Consider the following 16,947-nt stretch of genomic DNA (forward strand, 5'->3'; position numbering starts at 1 on the left):
ACTGTTTCATGCTTTTTTCTTTAGTCACAAGAGGAAAAAAGCTAAACAAAAAAAAAAACACTCAGATTTTTCTGTATTTATGAATTATCTCATGGGCCAGAGCAAATGATCTCATGGACCATTTGGAGGCCAGAGGTTTCCCACCCCAGCCTATTGAGTAAGAGCGTAAGAGAGTAAGAGCATATGTGATATGAAGAAAATGTGGTATTTGTTTTAACTTCTGATACTGTTTTAGGGACATGCTGATAAATACACATTTAAGTAAGTCACGCACATACATAAATATGAAAGTTTCACTGGTGCGTCCGGTAAAGAGAGCATTAATCCCTTATCAGAGAGAGGGAGGGGGAGAGAGAGAGAGAGAGAGGTCCCAGTCGCATCTAATCGGCTTACAGGACTCTAGGTTACCACAGAGCTGTCTCTCTCCACCCAACGTGGGACGGTCGTGTATCCAGCGCTTTATTCTCTGCTGTGGCTCCACTTTTCAGAGGCGTTATTTCCCTGCATGTCTCCTCCGGACAAAACACAACTCTGCGCAAAGATCTCACTTCTCTGGGACGCTTCAGATCTCAGGTGACAACGACTCTGTGAGGATGATCGGGAAGACGCTCTGACTGTCTATGGTTCAGCAGATTAAGGGGTTTGTGTCATTAAAGCTCCCGCAGACGATGTAATTGTTTTACGAGAGTCTGGTCTTGGAGAGACAGCTCGTCCCATGCGTGCGCCCCCAGCGCGCAAGGCTGCGCTCCACCCCGAGGACAGTGCCCTAGACCCGGGGGTTAGATGGTTCTGATTACCGAGGAAAGGGATGGAGGAGGCGCCCGGGTCAAGCAGCTCCAGCTCCAGCAGCATCAGCAGCAAAAAGTCGGGGGAAACGTCGCGCTGATCCACCCGACCATAGCAGAAGAGCCGCCGTCCAACACCGACGATGAGGACTACCCGAGTTCGAGCGAGGATGAGGACTATGATGAAGATGAGGACGAATTCGACGAAGTTGACTTCGAGGACTTGGATGATGGTCGCAGCATCGCGTCTGACGACTCCTTCTACCCGCCGGATGATGTGTTTGCGGACTCGGAGCGCACCCCGTCCCCGGACAGCCCGGAGCCCCTGTCCCTCTTCCAGGCGTGCTCCACCAACAACGCGGCCATCGTCCGGATCATGATCCGACATGGAGTGAGGGAGGAGCAGGTCAAGGAGACGGACAGGAACAACAGGGTATGATGAGCTCAATATATGACACACACATTTTATGTGCAGATACACTTATCACGACTTTGCATTGACTTCCATTCATCGTGGACAACTTAAACCAATGCCTAATTTTAACCATGACCGATTCATACCTAACCTTAACCTAACCCCAGTTCACATCTCACCCTCAACCAAGACCAAACTCATGCCTCAACTTAACCTAACCACAATTGCACATCGTACCACTAACCTTAACCAGTGCCTCAGAAATACATTATTCCTCATTATGACCAGGCTTTGGTCCCCATGAGGTCTACTGGTCATAACAAGGTCAGTGTTTACAGCAGAAAAGGTCCTAAATAGGCAACAAAAACGAGTACACATACTCGAGGCACACACACAAGTGTTCACAACATGAATCCATTATCTTGTCAGAACCGTGTATGGGACAATGTTCATATTACATATTATAGATATATATATATTTATATATATATATACATTTTCATAGCACATTTGGTCACATAACTGATCAACTATGGAGCAAGTAAGGTTATTAAGTGATGTTCCTCAGCTGGACACTAAATGTGTCACACTATATCTGTCTATCAAACTGAAGCCTCCACCACCCTCCTGCCACCCACCTGCAACAGGTTCAGACAAGCTTCACATTCAGTAGGTGTTGGAATAATTAAGCCTGAGCCTGCTGCAGTGACTTACTCACCTATTCTCAGGCCTTGAGAGAGGATCTGGTTTGACTTCTATTTAAAAACTTAATGTATGTCGCATGATTAATGTTATGAATATGCTCAGCCTCAATGAAAACTCAAGTGATTACATCTTAATAATTCTACATCTCATCTGCCCGTTGGTTTTTAAATGCTACATTTTTCATCTTGCACAAGTTTCTTAATAATTTTCCGCTGAATATCAGTGTTTCCTTTGTATGTTTGTGCGATGACCCACCTCGGTTTTCAGAGAGGGAGCAACCTCAAGCGATTTAATAAACAAACAGAAGTCTCTGAAGGTCAGCAGAACACACAGTCCTCTATGTGTGTGAAAGTGTGTGTGCTCATGCAAACTTTTAGTGTATGTGTGTGACTGCATTTTCATATTCTTCATTTAGTTCTCAATTTGTGTGATATACTAACGAGAAAAAGTCATTAACTTTTAGGGCAGGATGAAAACATTTCACAAAAGCTTGAATTCCACTACAGGGATGAAGCATTTTCTGTTACACTAATCTCGGGCTATGGAGGAATTTTATTTGTTATCTATTATTTTACTGTTTTTTGGTTAAGTCTCATGAGAGTTGGGTCAGAGCAGCGACCTTACATATTCACAAACCACAGTAATAATAGCAGCACCTCACATCTTCCTCATTCCCCTCCCTAAAGTGTGAATGTGGACATAGTTTATAAGGTTGTATATATGAAACACTCACTTCCAAAAAAGAGAAGAAAAAAAGGGTTATTCTACCGAGCAGGAGAGTATGCAAGTTAAAGCCAATTACTTAAAAGTTTATAATTGTGTACTTTTCTCCAATAACCATTACTAAGTATACAGCCAGGAGGGAGGTTTTAGCATTTACAATTTTACCAATATCTTACACTAGTTAGTCTGGAAAAAGGGGATAATCTTTCTAATCTGTCATTTTCACGTTAAACATGCTCCATTTTGTCCCCTTAATGCCTGAATATCTTATAATTTTCAATTGAGGTAATTTATCAATTTAATAATTACTGCTTTCTTAAAAAATATCAATATATGTAAAGCATATATCCACTTGCACCTTGTAGAAAAAGGTCACTCCAGCCAAAGAACTGCAGCCCAGGGCGAAGAGATAAATCCATAATTATGGACCTCCAGACTAGCTTTCATTCATCTGGACATTTTGCTAATAGTAATTGAATTAGTTGGCATTGAGGCGTGTGCTGAATCCCATATTATTGTGCGTTGTTGTGACTCTGTGTATTCCTTGATGTTGGGCTCCTTTTTATCCAGGGAAAGCTGACAGAGCAAGACTGACCACCACACTTGGCTTTACATAGCTTAGCTTCCTACTACTTGTACTGTACCCACATACAGATTCAGATACCTGCACAATTCACAATTATTATCATTGTTGTATGACCTGACTCAAGTGAATCCCTTTGACAAAAAAATATACACAAAGAAAGAATGCTGTGGAACATCTTGCATTGTCTAGTCTGACAGTCATAACTGAAGAAGTTATAAATAAATATAGGAACACAAACAATTACTTCTGCTAAAAGCTGTGCACTCTCAGCGTGAAATATGCTACGCTACTTGAAATACCTTCAGTGCCAGTAAGTGTCATTGCTGTTTTGGAGTAGTGCTGTATGTTAACTGGAACACCGAACACCAGCCCTTCAATGAGGAAGTTGGTTTGTGTTTTCATACTCCTGACCATACATCACTAATCTGGGCCTCTAACCTTGAGGCTCTCCCATCTGTCTTTGTCTCTTTTTCCATTTCACCTCTTCTTCTCTACAAACCGGCCTCTTCCCTGAATGTACTGGATGTAATCAGCGATGAGGTCATGGGGAGATAGAGTAGCATGACATCATTGGAATACCAAAAAAATCTCTCCTGTAGAGATCTCCCCTCCTTCTTAAGCATTTTTATCCCTAACGACTGTATGTATACAAAGTGTGCAGATATATGTGTTTGTTCAGAATATGAAAAGAGAAATATGGACACACACAATGCACAAAAGCCAACAGAGAACTGTCAAGGGTCGTATAGGCACGAGGATTAATTTTGGCAAGCACCCCTGAAACAAATGGTTGTATACAACGTGTGTGTCTCAGTGTGAGAGGCAAAGCAAGAAAGTTATATATTTGCACAGATAACCAGGATGTCTGCTACAGTGTACTTGCCAGGTGTGTGCACATAAGCACAGGCACAATAAGATTAAGCAGCACATCTACTGGAAACAAGCTGATATGAATCTGCAAAGCTCATTAGTGTCTGTGCATGTGTGGGTTTCACATCCTGATCCTGATATAGCAGACAGGTCGACAATGTGATGTGGTTCAGACAAAGAGACGTTCTGCAGTACATCTGCTCTATTTCCCTTACAGTAGAGTTTTTGTCAAACTATATTTACATTTAAGGAACTTTGAATTATAAATCAAAAATATGTGTATACAGTTGCAATTGTCTGACTGTGCAAACATAGTTAAAATACATATCCTTCATGTAGTTCAAGCAGGTTGAACTAACCCAAATAGACCATCATCAATCTGAAAAGATTTGGCCTTATTAATATTTTCTTGACTATGTTTGGACAAATAAAGATACAGTGAAGATGCAGAAAGCTGGGTTCATCCATAATATCCCATGCATGCATAATTATGTGATATCCCTTTTCACTGTTTCACTCAAGCGGGGAGGTCAAAGGTTCTGTTCAGCTCAAAGAAATGCAGCCTTGAACATTCAAAGGGATTCTGTGTTTTTTGCATAAAGGCACTTAAGCGTTGTAAGTTTGCTTGTGAGCAAGATTACACAAAATTGACTGAACAAGTCTGAATCCCTGAATTCTCAGTGTTGTGACTGCCGCGATGCATGACATATCAACAACTGCTGCTTATCTCTCGTAAGACGTAAAGAAGAGAACAAGTTGATAAACATGACGGGTTGTCCCTGATGAAAGTTGGACTTTTAGGCAATGTGTGTGTGAGTGAGTTTAAATGTGACGTATCAGATGGATACTGGTGGGCACTGGGACCTCTGACCCTGTTCAGGACAGAATTCGTCCCTCGTAGAGTGCATAAGCATAAAACTCAATACATACGAACACACACATACACACACGCACACGGCCACACACAGAATCCAATCAACTTGAATGAGGCCACCCTGCCAGGCTGATACCTCTTTGTCTCTCTCTCTCTCTCTCTACCCTAACCTAAGCCTAATTCTAACCCTAACCCTATAACCAAGTGTTAACCCTCAAACAGCCCAGTGGAAAAAGTGAGGACTGGTCAAAATGTCCTCACTTTGGTGTACAGGAACTCACACACACACACACACACACACACATACACACACACACACACACACAAACATCAGATTCTCCAAATAGGCCGACATCGGTGACAAACCATCACAGATACAGTACACAGCAGCCCCGCCTGTCACGACAGCATGTGACAGAGTGTCTGACGCACAAAGAGAGCGCCGACCATCACAGATCGACCATCACGTCAACAGGCAGACAGAATGAATGAGGGACACGTGGGGGACAGTCAGAAATTTGGCACCACAGTTGGTATTGAGCATGATGCTGCTAGCCAATATAGATAAGTGGAAAAATCAAAGTGACAGTCACACACATTTGACTTGATACAGCCGTGTGAACGCCCAGCTGCAGACAGATAGACAACATAACAGGGAGGCTATTGACAGAAACATGGCCTAGTGTGTGTGTGATTGAGAACAGTCTAGGGTGTGTGTGTGTGTGTGTGTGTGTGTGTGTGTGTGTGTGTGTGTGTGTGTGAGGGAGCCTGTCTTCGAAGACAAAGATGTATTTTAGATTGTAAAAGGGATGCTAAGTTTTGAATTTGGTTAATACAGAGGGACAGAATGTTTGTTTGCCCATATGACTTGCAGGACTTAGCTGAGTCCGTCGACTGTATATAGAGATGGATGACGCGTCTCCCCTTCCTCCCATTATCCAGAAACAAAGCACTGTCTGCACAGTAACAAGAAGCGAGATCCCATTGAAACAAGGACCCAGTCTCACCTGTCAATCATGATATTAAACCAAACTAACCAGAAGAATGAACATTGAACAAAGATCAGAGTGATAAGAACAATCTAAAATGACATAAACCCACTAACATGGAGGAGGCAGGATTCATGACCTACACTGCAGCCAGCCACCAGGTGGCGATTGATATGCCTTTGCTTCACTTTTGGGGAGCAGTCGTGTCGTCCATCTTTATATACGGTCTATGGCTTAGGCAGTACTTACATGAAAAAAAGAGTAAGTCAGTCTTTATTTAGGAAACAAAAATCAAGCTAGATTGTTTTATTTCACATTGGTTTGGTAGAAATTCTTCAGCAGTCGCAGATCACAGAACTGGACTAATAGGGCTACTTTTTCGGGGCAGGCGCTAGTATTTGATAAGCTGCAATTTAAAAGCCATAGTTAGAAGAAAATGTAAATTGATTGTCAGTATATAAAATTATATTATTCCAAATTGTCTTTCATTCCAGCACAAGATAAAGTGAATTCATAAATGAACATGTTCTTTAATCTGTTTCGATTTAACATGATTTAGATACAACTGATTAGATGTACATCAGCTGGTGAAATCATTTTCAGGGTTTCAGTTGAATGCAGTGTGTCAATGTTGCTAGAGCCAATTATTATTACAGCATTCTCACATTAACAGTAAATACTCAGTTATGTCTCTGTCCCTCCCCCTCTCTTTGTGTCTGGCTCACTGATAAGGCTAAGCCTTTCTATTCTTAGCCCTGGATATCCCCCAGATTACCAAGGGTGTGTGTTTGTGTATGTTGGTGTCTCTCCCTGTGTTTATGTGTCTACATGGGCTAATAATAAGATGTCCAGAAATCTTGTGTATGTATCTGTGTTCAGATTGTATGAAGCACACTTACCTTAATTTCAAATGTTTTAATGCAAATTCATATGCAATTAAAATGCATTTTTTAAAAGATAAAAATCAGCGAGAAAAATATATCATAACGATCTGTTATTATGTATGTACTTATTTGGTCAAAATTGTCATTACCCAAAAACCTTTTCAATGAAATAGCACCTCATATAACTGTGCTCTCCTGTGGATGTGAAATTGTCAATACAATTAAATAAATACATGAATAAAAACATAAGATTTTAATCATTGAAATATCTGTAGAATAACAACGTATATCACTTTCAACAGTCTTTCAGGTAGAGGTCAGAGGCAACTGCTCATCTTATTATGAGGGAATGTTCTAGATGCTCTGCCAAGTTTTCCTGTGTTCAGTATTGCTGGCAAAAACACATTCTGCTTGAGTAAATTTTTGAATCCTGTATTGCACTGTGTATCACGTATCTGCCTTCTCCTCCCATGTCTTGATTGGTACATACATTATATGGCACATTAGAGCCACCTGTCTGTCAGTCAAATCTTATGAAACTGTAAAGAAACCACTAGATTAGCTGAGGAGACCTTCTCAATTATTTACCATACAGTAGTTTTCAGAACATTACTGGACATTTGGCATGAACGACATCACTACAGGGCAGGAACAAAACAATGTATTTTGCAGGAGCGTGCCAGTGATGCTCACTTTATTCTTAAATACCCTTACTAATGATGATTCAATTTTTCAAGCAGAATACTTTCTTACCAGCAGGATAGGTGCTCAACTTTTTCTTTTTACAGCAGCTTTAAAGCAACACTATGTAACTTTTAGTGAGGAACAGCGCCCTCTGCAGCCACACACGATGGCTAATTCTGTTGTAGATGTGTAATGTCTCCAGACGTGCTGTGGGGCATGTTTCTTAAGTACAACACTGCCAGGCTGGATGGCTGCCAAATGTGTGTGTGTGTGTGTGTCCATGAGAGACAGTGAGCAGTAGACAGACAAGGTCTACATGTGTGTGTCTGGGTTTAACCAGATAAAGTTCTCTGGAGCGGTGCCACTATAAGTGAATTTCTCCCAGACAATCCACCATTTACTCCACAGGACCTCTCTTTGACTGAGCCTGTGCTGCTGAGCAAAGTAAAAGCTTGTAATAAGAAACAGTATTTTCAGTATGATACAGATGAACAGAAATGAAGACAGTGGGGGAGAAATCCTTAAAAACAACTGGACAAAAAGCTGTGACAATAGGATTTATCCGACCATCACGTTATGGGGATATTTCACTGTCTCGAAAAATGAGCTTTAGATTGGTCATGTTGATGTGACATGATGCAGACATACATGTAGCCTTGATGTTGGTGAAACTACACCATAGGTTACTTTTACGTTTAACGTATATGGAGATCTACTGTACATTTAGCTTCATAATTTCACACTGTCAGTGTTTGCATGTGCACTCGTTTTTGTTAGCTCTTCAGTTTTCCGTGATAGTTACTGATCAGGACCAGCAGACCTCATGGGGACCAAAGCCTGGTCCAAATGAGGCAAAATGTAATTTATGAGGTCCTGGTTAGTGGTTAGGTTAAGGTTAGCGATAAGGTTTTGGTTATGCTGTTCACCATGAATGCAAAGACCTAATAAGGATAGCTCTGCAGACTTCAGGAGTCGTAGATGGACACGGGAGAAGCTGGTACAAACTTTCCCAAACCTTCAGGCCCTCTCTGTGCCAATCCTGTTAATTTTTATTCTTCTGAGTGAGACAGAACGTTTCATCACATTCATACCAGGAATTTAGAAAAATAATTCAGTGGAAAAAAATAGTGTGCTGCTTAGAAACCGCTAAAAATTCTTGTCAGGAGTTACATTAAATACATTTATGAAGAGAACATCATGTGACTGGAGCAGGTTCACAAATCAAGTCTGCTGAAGAGGCATTAAATGTGAAACAATTTTCACACACATTCACATTGTGTTAAACGTACACAAACATGTTCAGTGCTCGACTGCAGTGGCTTGTGGTGAGTTTTACACATAAGTGAGCAGGGCTGCAGGCTTCTGTATACCTGCTACCTCTTAAAGGGGAATTCTCATACTTTTTAACCTTGGCCCTATGTTTATAAATGTGGGTGTGCAAATTCATTGGCACTCATAGGACTTTTGGAATGTCTGCGTGCATGTGAGACAGTAGCTATAATCTTATGGGGCAATTAGGAATGTATTCACAAATACAAGACTTAAATTGCTAGCCTGGGTCTTTGCTAACAGTCTGGCAACATTGCATGAGATTCTGACATAGTCCACATCAGAAAAAGTTTCTCTCAATAAAATACAAACTCCTCTCTTCAACTTTCTTTTAAATTATCACTCTCCTTTCCACCTCCATATTTCTGCATCAACTCAAATGTCAGGAAACATTTCACATGTGAGATAGTATGAAAACATGTATTCCAGATTAAACTGATGCTATGACCCATCTATAATGAAAGAAATTTGTTTCTGTGTATATAGAAATACAATTTGTATGATATATCTATTGAGAACTCTGCATTCCAAAATCCTACATGCAGCTTCTCCCCCATCTCTCTTCTCTCTCTGGTGGTAAACTTGTTTGTTTTGGCCAATGAAACTGTGTGCACCCTCTGGAAGGTACTCAACTTTTACACAAGTTTTCCAGGACTCAAACACCCTCCAAGCTGGCATAAACTCACATTCACAGACTAACATTTACACTTCCTGCCACACACAACACATTAAAGGGTACCTATTCTGGAATGAACATACTCACATGCACAGGTAAACAAACGCATACGCTCACTAAAAGTACAGCAACAGAAGGAGAGACAGCTTTTTTTTTTCCACCAAGTTCAGGGTGGTTCAGGTTCTCAGAGAAAAAACAGATGTCGTACTTTTAAAAGATGCACCACTATGATCACATTTTATTTCATATTACTTCCTACATGTCAGCATTTTACTGCAGCTTGGCTTTATCTCCAATGGCAAGTTTGAGTTTTTTTAACCGGAACAATTTTGCTGAATCTTAACATAAGCCTTTTGCCCTTTCCTTTGCATTTTTAACTCCTCCATCTCTATTTTGTGTCCTGTCACTTTTCTATTTATCAGACAGGGCTATTGGTTGCATGCTACCAAGGTTACGTCGATGTTGTCATAGCGCTGTCCCAGTGTCCGTATCTGGATGTCAACTGGCAGGACAGCGAGGGCAACACGGCTCTCATTACTGCTGCTCAAGCAGGTAAGTTCCACGCGTACGCACACAGGCGGACACAGTAATATATCAGGCTTAGATACACATTTACACAGGCATTTACAGTACCACGTGAAGACATGCACACGCAGATACAAATACACACCGCATGCTGACTAATGCTGACACAGTTGAATACACACCGACGAGCATAAACAACACGTCTGCACGAGGTGTACCCAAGGTCTGTAAAAGCGAACAAGGAGCAGGCGTACTGCTGTGGATGTTGTCTAAAATATGGTTGACAATGTTGGAATTAATAGCTCCCTCTGTTGTCTTCTTCTTCAAGGCCACATAACCATCACCAACTATTTGCTGAACTACTACTCTGGGTTGGACATAGAGAGGAGGAACTGCCACGGCTTCACCGCTCTGATGAAAGCTGCCATGCAGGGCAGAGTGGAATGTGTGCGCTCGATCATGTTGGCAGGTGAGGCAAATGTGCAAAACTGTAACTGTCGGATTTCATACACACAAAAACACAAAAACATGAATCTAATATGTTGCACTGTCAGATTCTACATTTTACACATCACCTAGATTCTCTGGCCAGAGCTTTTGAGAATGCAACCACAAAGTACTTGCTCTATCATCTCAGCAGCTCAGCAAAAAGATTTTCAAAAGTTTCCTGAACAGATGGAAAATCTGAAAATGTTTTGGCAGTTATAAGATGAGTACTTTCCTTTGGAACCAATGGAATCATAGGGGCTGGGGTTTTTAATTGACAGGATTTCAGTTCTTAGAGCATTTGTAGTGTAGAGTTTGCGCAGTAATGATCAGGGAATGGAGCTGCAGCTTCAAGGATTCACTGATACATGCTCCTTTTCAGTCTATAGTCTACGGCCTAACCCGAGACTGCTTGGTCGTCTCTTTATTATGGTGGTAGATCATGAGCAGATATAGTAAAACACAGGTTGACATGAAGTTAAACTAATATTTTGGCATTTGGGTATTTTGGCCCTGTGATATTTGCATGAGGATGGTGTGTGCAAGTTCACCTGAATAATCAGACACAAACTTTTGAATCTTCAATCCTTCCTCTTCCCCTCGTCATCAGCCAACACAACGTCTGCCTTGGTACCTGTATATTTGTGTATCCACCCTCTGCCATGCTCGCTCCTTGACATTTTGAACTGTATTTGTTCCGTCCACCAGGGGCCGCCCTGAATGCCAAAGACTTTGGCCGCCACTTGACGGCCAGGGACTGGGCCTTATTTACGGGCCGTTATGAAACCGCCTGGGTGATGACACGTCTGATGGAGCGGCCTTTTCCCCAGCAGTACTGTGAATCATACAGGTAAAAGGGTTATTCAACAATGAGCAAGACAGAATAAACTAAACATGTGAGGTAACATCTTACCTTCAGTGTCTCTGTGCAGCAGATTCATGTCAAACTTGCTCCCCCTCAGTCTAGAGTGGGCCCCACTGACGTCACTGGTGGCCAAATCCCAGGAGCCCCGTGGCTGTATGAGGCGCTTGTCCGACACAATACGGAACGTCTTCAGCATCGCGAATGTCACCAACCCTGAAGAGGAGGGCGTCATCCACCACATGGTTTCTATCACAACGGCAATGAGGAGCCCCTTCATTGCTGTGGCGTGCCATACAGTGAGTGATGCCGGATCATTTTCACAGGGTCGTTTTCATTAATCAGCATAAACGCAACACAACAAGCACTTTTGAAACAAAGGCTGAGATAAAGAGAACCTATGAGTAACACTACTGTGTGGGATCTGAATTATTCCTTGTGGCATCTGCTCATTTCCTTAATGCAGCCAAATAAGCTTTCACAGACTTGATATTTGTGTGTTTAGCATTTGTGTGAAAATGTAGGATAATGTGGGTCTGTCACGGCTGTGTCATAGAACGGATGTGCAAAGTAACCGATTATAATATTGTGGTAATAATGATATTAATTAATATGTTGTATAATTTAAAAAATCTGCTTTTTCGCAGGATTAGCTCATAATAATTAAAGGATATAATAAACAGCAGTCTTTTCTGATAAGCAGGTTATTTATGCAAGATTATCTCTGTTTTTGTTTTTCCATTAATGAAAAAATAATTCTGGTATTGCTACTGCAGTGCAACTGATATAATACAACCAGATTATAACAAGTAAAACCACTGAGATGCTGATTTTTATTTCAGGTTTGTCCTGACAGTCCCCCAAGTGTGGGAAAACGGCACTATGCAGTTCCTGAGATCATTCGCCAGCAACGCGCCAAAGAGCTCCGCTCCATCAACCCCGACAGGGTAGATGGACACCTCAAACTCTTCCAGAACTCCCGGGTCACGCTCGTGGCCAAGAACTCTGCAGACCGCAGAGCCAGCCTCCAGGCCCAGAGCCTGGTGCCCCGACACAGGAGCTCCAGTCTGGGAGTGGTAGCTTACAATGAAACTCTGGAGCTGCGGAGAACCAGCCTCCTGCCCGTGCACATGGTGCTAAGGAGGAGCAGCGTCAGGCCGGGCTTCAGCATCCCCAAACTGAGGGTCTCTAAGGCCCCCGCACCCACTTACGAACCAGAAAAGGTCCGGAGGAAGAGCAGCGCCAAAGATGGAGGGGGGCACCTGCTGCAGATCCCTAAGTGGCGGTACAAGGAGCTGAAAGAAGAGAGGAGGAAAGCAGAGGAGGCAGAGAGGAGGAGGCTAGAGGCCGTGACCAAGAGACACCTCGCTGCCGGGAAAAGGAAATAATATCATTGCCTCAAAGGATGTGATGATGTTCATTAAACCTAAACTCAATAGAGTTTTACGGAGGAGAAGCCATAAAATTAAACTATTTGGTCTCAAGGTTTTTGCGACAATCTTTCACGCACAGGGCGAGCCTAGAATTACCAGCAGTGTTCCTAAAAGAGGACAGTAGCGTGGAGGTTGAACTGAAGGTTTAATGATCAGAACAAGGATGCAGCGATGGCCTCTTAAAAAGGGGGTTTACAATAGATTCTAAGTGAAACTCAGTGTCCTTCATGATGTCCAACAGTTGATACCCAGGGGATTTGATACTTGAAATGTTTTAGGTAACTTATTTTTCATATTTATTGCTTTGTAATCGAAGGTCAAATCTATATTTTGTTACTCTTTGGATGCTTGATACACCAGTGTTTTTGTTAAGCAGAAGATTAATACACACACACTCACTCAGACTGTAACCACAGCGGGAATGTGTTCATCTTTCTTCTTAAGCGAATGGAAGCAATTCATTGAAGATGGTGAGGATTAATGTCTTTAAAATATTCAGTGAGGAATACTGATATGGACATTCCATATTGGCTGAGAATGCTAAACTTAAGCTTTTATAGAATCTAATGTCATTGGACAGCAATATTTGTTGATATTTCTAGTTTAGCTTTACAAAACATTATACTTATGATAGATATTTTATATTAGATATTTTAATGCTTTTTGAAGACAAACTATTTTTTATTCAACATGAACTTTTTCACCTACTGACGTGTAAAGAGTTGCGTTTTCTAGTCTTAATGTTCGAGACCCGAGACAGAAATGTAGAGCACTGCTGTGATGTTGAATCTCACCAGGTGGGAAGAAAAATTCTCTCCCAAGAATTGTTTACATTGCAAAAAACCACATTAACACTGGTTATATCAGTGACTATTAGAGTGTCATGCAATGATGACTCTAAGATGTGTGCATGTGGTGTAAAGATGATGAGGTGAACGAAATAAACACTTCTGCTGACTTCTGCTTTGCATGTGTTGTAATATGATCATGATTTCAGAGGCCTCAGAAAATCATGGAAACTACGTCAAATGTAGATGATGTTCATCCAGCTGAAAATGTGCGTGTGGATGCTGAGTTACAGAAATACTTTGCTTGAATCAAGGTTAAAATAAATGAAGTGACATGAAGGCCTGTGATGATGTCACCAGGTGCTTAATCCCCCCACTCTAGCAGACTCCCATTAAAAAAAATTAAATCCAAGAAAAGTTGAAAAAAGGAAAATGCAAAAACTCATGTCCTAAATAAGCTGAGATGTTTTAAATGGTTGAAACCGGCTGAAGTTTGAGTGAGGTGTCGGTGATCAAAGGTTTGATGCCTGAATCATAGACACTATATAAAGATGGACGACATCAATCTGGTGGCTGGCTGCAGTATAGGTTAGAAATCCCACCTCCTCCATATTAATGGATGGGACATCTACCAAACTTAAAAGTCAAAGTGTTTGTCGAATACATTTTTCTCAAAGATGATTTCTTTCATTCAAGGTAGTTTGTGAAATATCATGATTGACAGCTGAGACTGACTCCTGATTGGCTGATTGTGACCCATCTATCGAGGCTCTACCCAGAATCGCTTCTGTGCAGCCTCTGGCTCCAAATGTGTAAAGGTGGTGTTTATTTCCAGGGTGCTTTGGCCTCATTTCTGGACAGTGGAGTCGTGTCATCCATCTCTATATTGAGACGATGGTTGAAACCAGGTGAAGCATGCAGCCCTCCCTGGCGACCAAAGCCCCAAAAACTGCAGAATAATAAAGAAAGAGGAAAACCATTGTGTGACCGCTGTGTCAGCATTTACTCACTAAAGAGAAGAGTCCTGTTAGAGTTTGAGAAACTGCTGAACCAGAGTCAGTGTGACAAGTAGAGCTGAAGAAATAACCACAGACCCTTTAATAAAAACAGCTCATCTCTCTGTTTTAACATTAGAAGAGTGAAAATAATGCAGCTGTAAGTTTAAACACACAGAACCAGAAAGGGGAAAAGGAGATGATGTGACTGTGATTGTCTGGATTTTTCGAGAGCACAATTTCACGGTCCTGACTCCTTGTGGTGATTGCACTTTAAGTACCATCCAAGAGTGTGCGTCTAATATAAATGGTGATGAGCTGCTTAAGGGTTTTAAGGGCAATAGTGTCGCCAAAATTGTTTCCTCAAATAAACTTCATTGACTTCAAAGTGGCAATCTGCTAAAAGGAAGTCATTTGATCACGACAAAAGACGATTTGCTGAAGTCCTACACTTAACACGTGGTTGCGGGATTACCATATTCAATGCTGACGCACATAGGTTTTCTCACCATGAATGAGGGCTCTAGTTATTTGCAATGTATTTATCACTGTATTTCTGTTGAAACAGGTGAAAGTTCAGAAAGCAATTGAAGCACCACCTGAAGAAAGATTCCATGCTTTTATTTATGGGAAGTTATTAGAATCATGTTATTTGTGCGTAATATGTTCATTTAGACCAAGTTCATGCATCGTGCGAATGCATGAACCGCATCATGAGTGGTTGTGTGTGTGTGTGTGGGGGGGGGGGACAAAAGCTATTACCCCTGTATGCATTGGATGATATTGAGGTCATCGTTGTAGCTCAAACAGCTGTTGGCTTAGATTGTAACCTGAGATTATGAAGCGCTACAGGCTTGCTCAGCAATTCCCCCAGTTCCCACCCTCCTCTCCTCCGCCTCCACCCTGACCCAAATCACCCTCACAGGAAATTCAGAAGTGGCCAAAAGAGCGGGGCGCCACTCACTGACACAATGACTGCTGTTATGTCATCGTGCTGTGATGCTGGGTGATGTTTACACCGGATGACCTGAATCTATATATCAGCACTGAATGCCTTTGTCAAACCTGGAGAGGGGAAATCCTTGGCAAGGGCCCCCTGCTGGTTTGGCTTTGGAACTACATATGAGAAATTCTGCATGTTACATACAGTACATGTAAGCACTGACGATAATCCTCGACGAGATAAGACTTCCTGAGTTAGTTAATGAGCTGAAGCCTGAAATACTGTGCACAGTGGCGTATCTCTGGGGGGGGGGGTTCTAAATCAGGGGACACAATATACACAAAGGGGCCAATTATATGTCCAACATCCTTTGTACAACTGATTCAGAAAGGTGCACATTTAAGTCATTCCTTGTTTACGGTTTCCTCCACAGCTTTGAGCAATTATTAGGAACACCACACTAACGCTTGGTAGGGCCTCCATTTACTCTTAAAGCAGCTTCCATTCTTTGTGGCATCGATTCCAACATCTATGTGGCTGTGGCATTCAACCCATAATTGATTGGTATTAATCACCTAAAGTGTGACAAGAAAACATTTCCCACACCATTACACCACTCACAGAATCAAGACCAGAAATACTTTATCGATCCTCAGGAGAAATTGGGTTTCGTTACAGTACAGCTCCAATCGAGAATAGAAATATATTCAGATCTAAATGGAAATACAAAATATTAGCTCAAATGACACTCAGAAGAGTTCAAACCTCTGCCACGGCCCAAATGTCCCCTTATGACACCACATTTAAATTTTCAAAAATTGCGCACACTCAGATATCAAGCCCGAAAATGAATGCATTCTTTCCTGAACCATACCTCATCCATCTCATGGTAGCATTTACTATCCTCTTGATAAAAGGTATTAAGATATATTTGGTATGGAGAAATATGTGCACTATATCAACAAAACAGCTGAAACGTAGGTCCAAAAAATAAGTATAAAGCTAACTGTTAAGATGCAAGGCAGGTTTGGTTTATTGCTTCATGCTGTCGACACCACATTCCCACCCAACCATCTGTGTGCATCAGCAGGAATCAAGACTCAGCAGACCAGGCTAAACGTCTTAAAGTGTCCAGTACATGTCGGCGAGCCAGGGCCACACGGCTGCCACAGACATATGTTCTTGGCTGACAGCCAAGTGGAACCCAGCACCTCTGTTGCTGTTGTGGCCCATCTGCCCCAAGGTTGGACGTGTAGCGCATTCTTGAGAGGCTGTTCTGCCCACCCACTGTTGTAAAGAGTGGTTATGTGTTATGTGTCACTGCAGCTTCTTCTTCTAGACTAGTCTCACATCAACATCAGCAGTTTCAGATACTCAGAACAACCTGTCTGGTGC

General features: G+C 41.8%; 1 protein-coding gene across 1 annotated transcript; it reads left to right on the forward strand.

The window, feature by feature from the left end:
• Positions 1-365: 365 nt before the first annotated feature.
• Positions 366-13,783, forward strand: ankrd33ba (ankyrin repeat domain 33ba). The gene is made up of 6 exons (XM_020087396.2): positions 366-1,218; positions 9,943-10,072; positions 10,374-10,514; positions 11,240-11,381; positions 11,494-11,692; positions 12,236-13,783. Exons 1-6 carry the CDS (start codon positions 784-786, stop codon positions 12,779-12,781), a joined length of 1,593 nt encoding a protein of 530 aa, XP_019942955.2. The 5' UTR covers positions 366-783; the 3' UTR covers positions 12,782-13,783.
• The last annotated feature ends 3,164 nt before the right edge of the window (positions 13,784-16,947 follow it).

The sequence above is a fragment of the Paralichthys olivaceus genome, chromosome 17 (assembly GCF_024713975.1).
Source record: "Paralichthys olivaceus isolate ysfri-2021 chromosome 17, ASM2471397v2, whole genome shotgun sequence".
NCBI lineage: Eukaryota > Metazoa > Chordata > Actinopteri > Pleuronectiformes > Paralichthyidae > Paralichthys > Paralichthys olivaceus.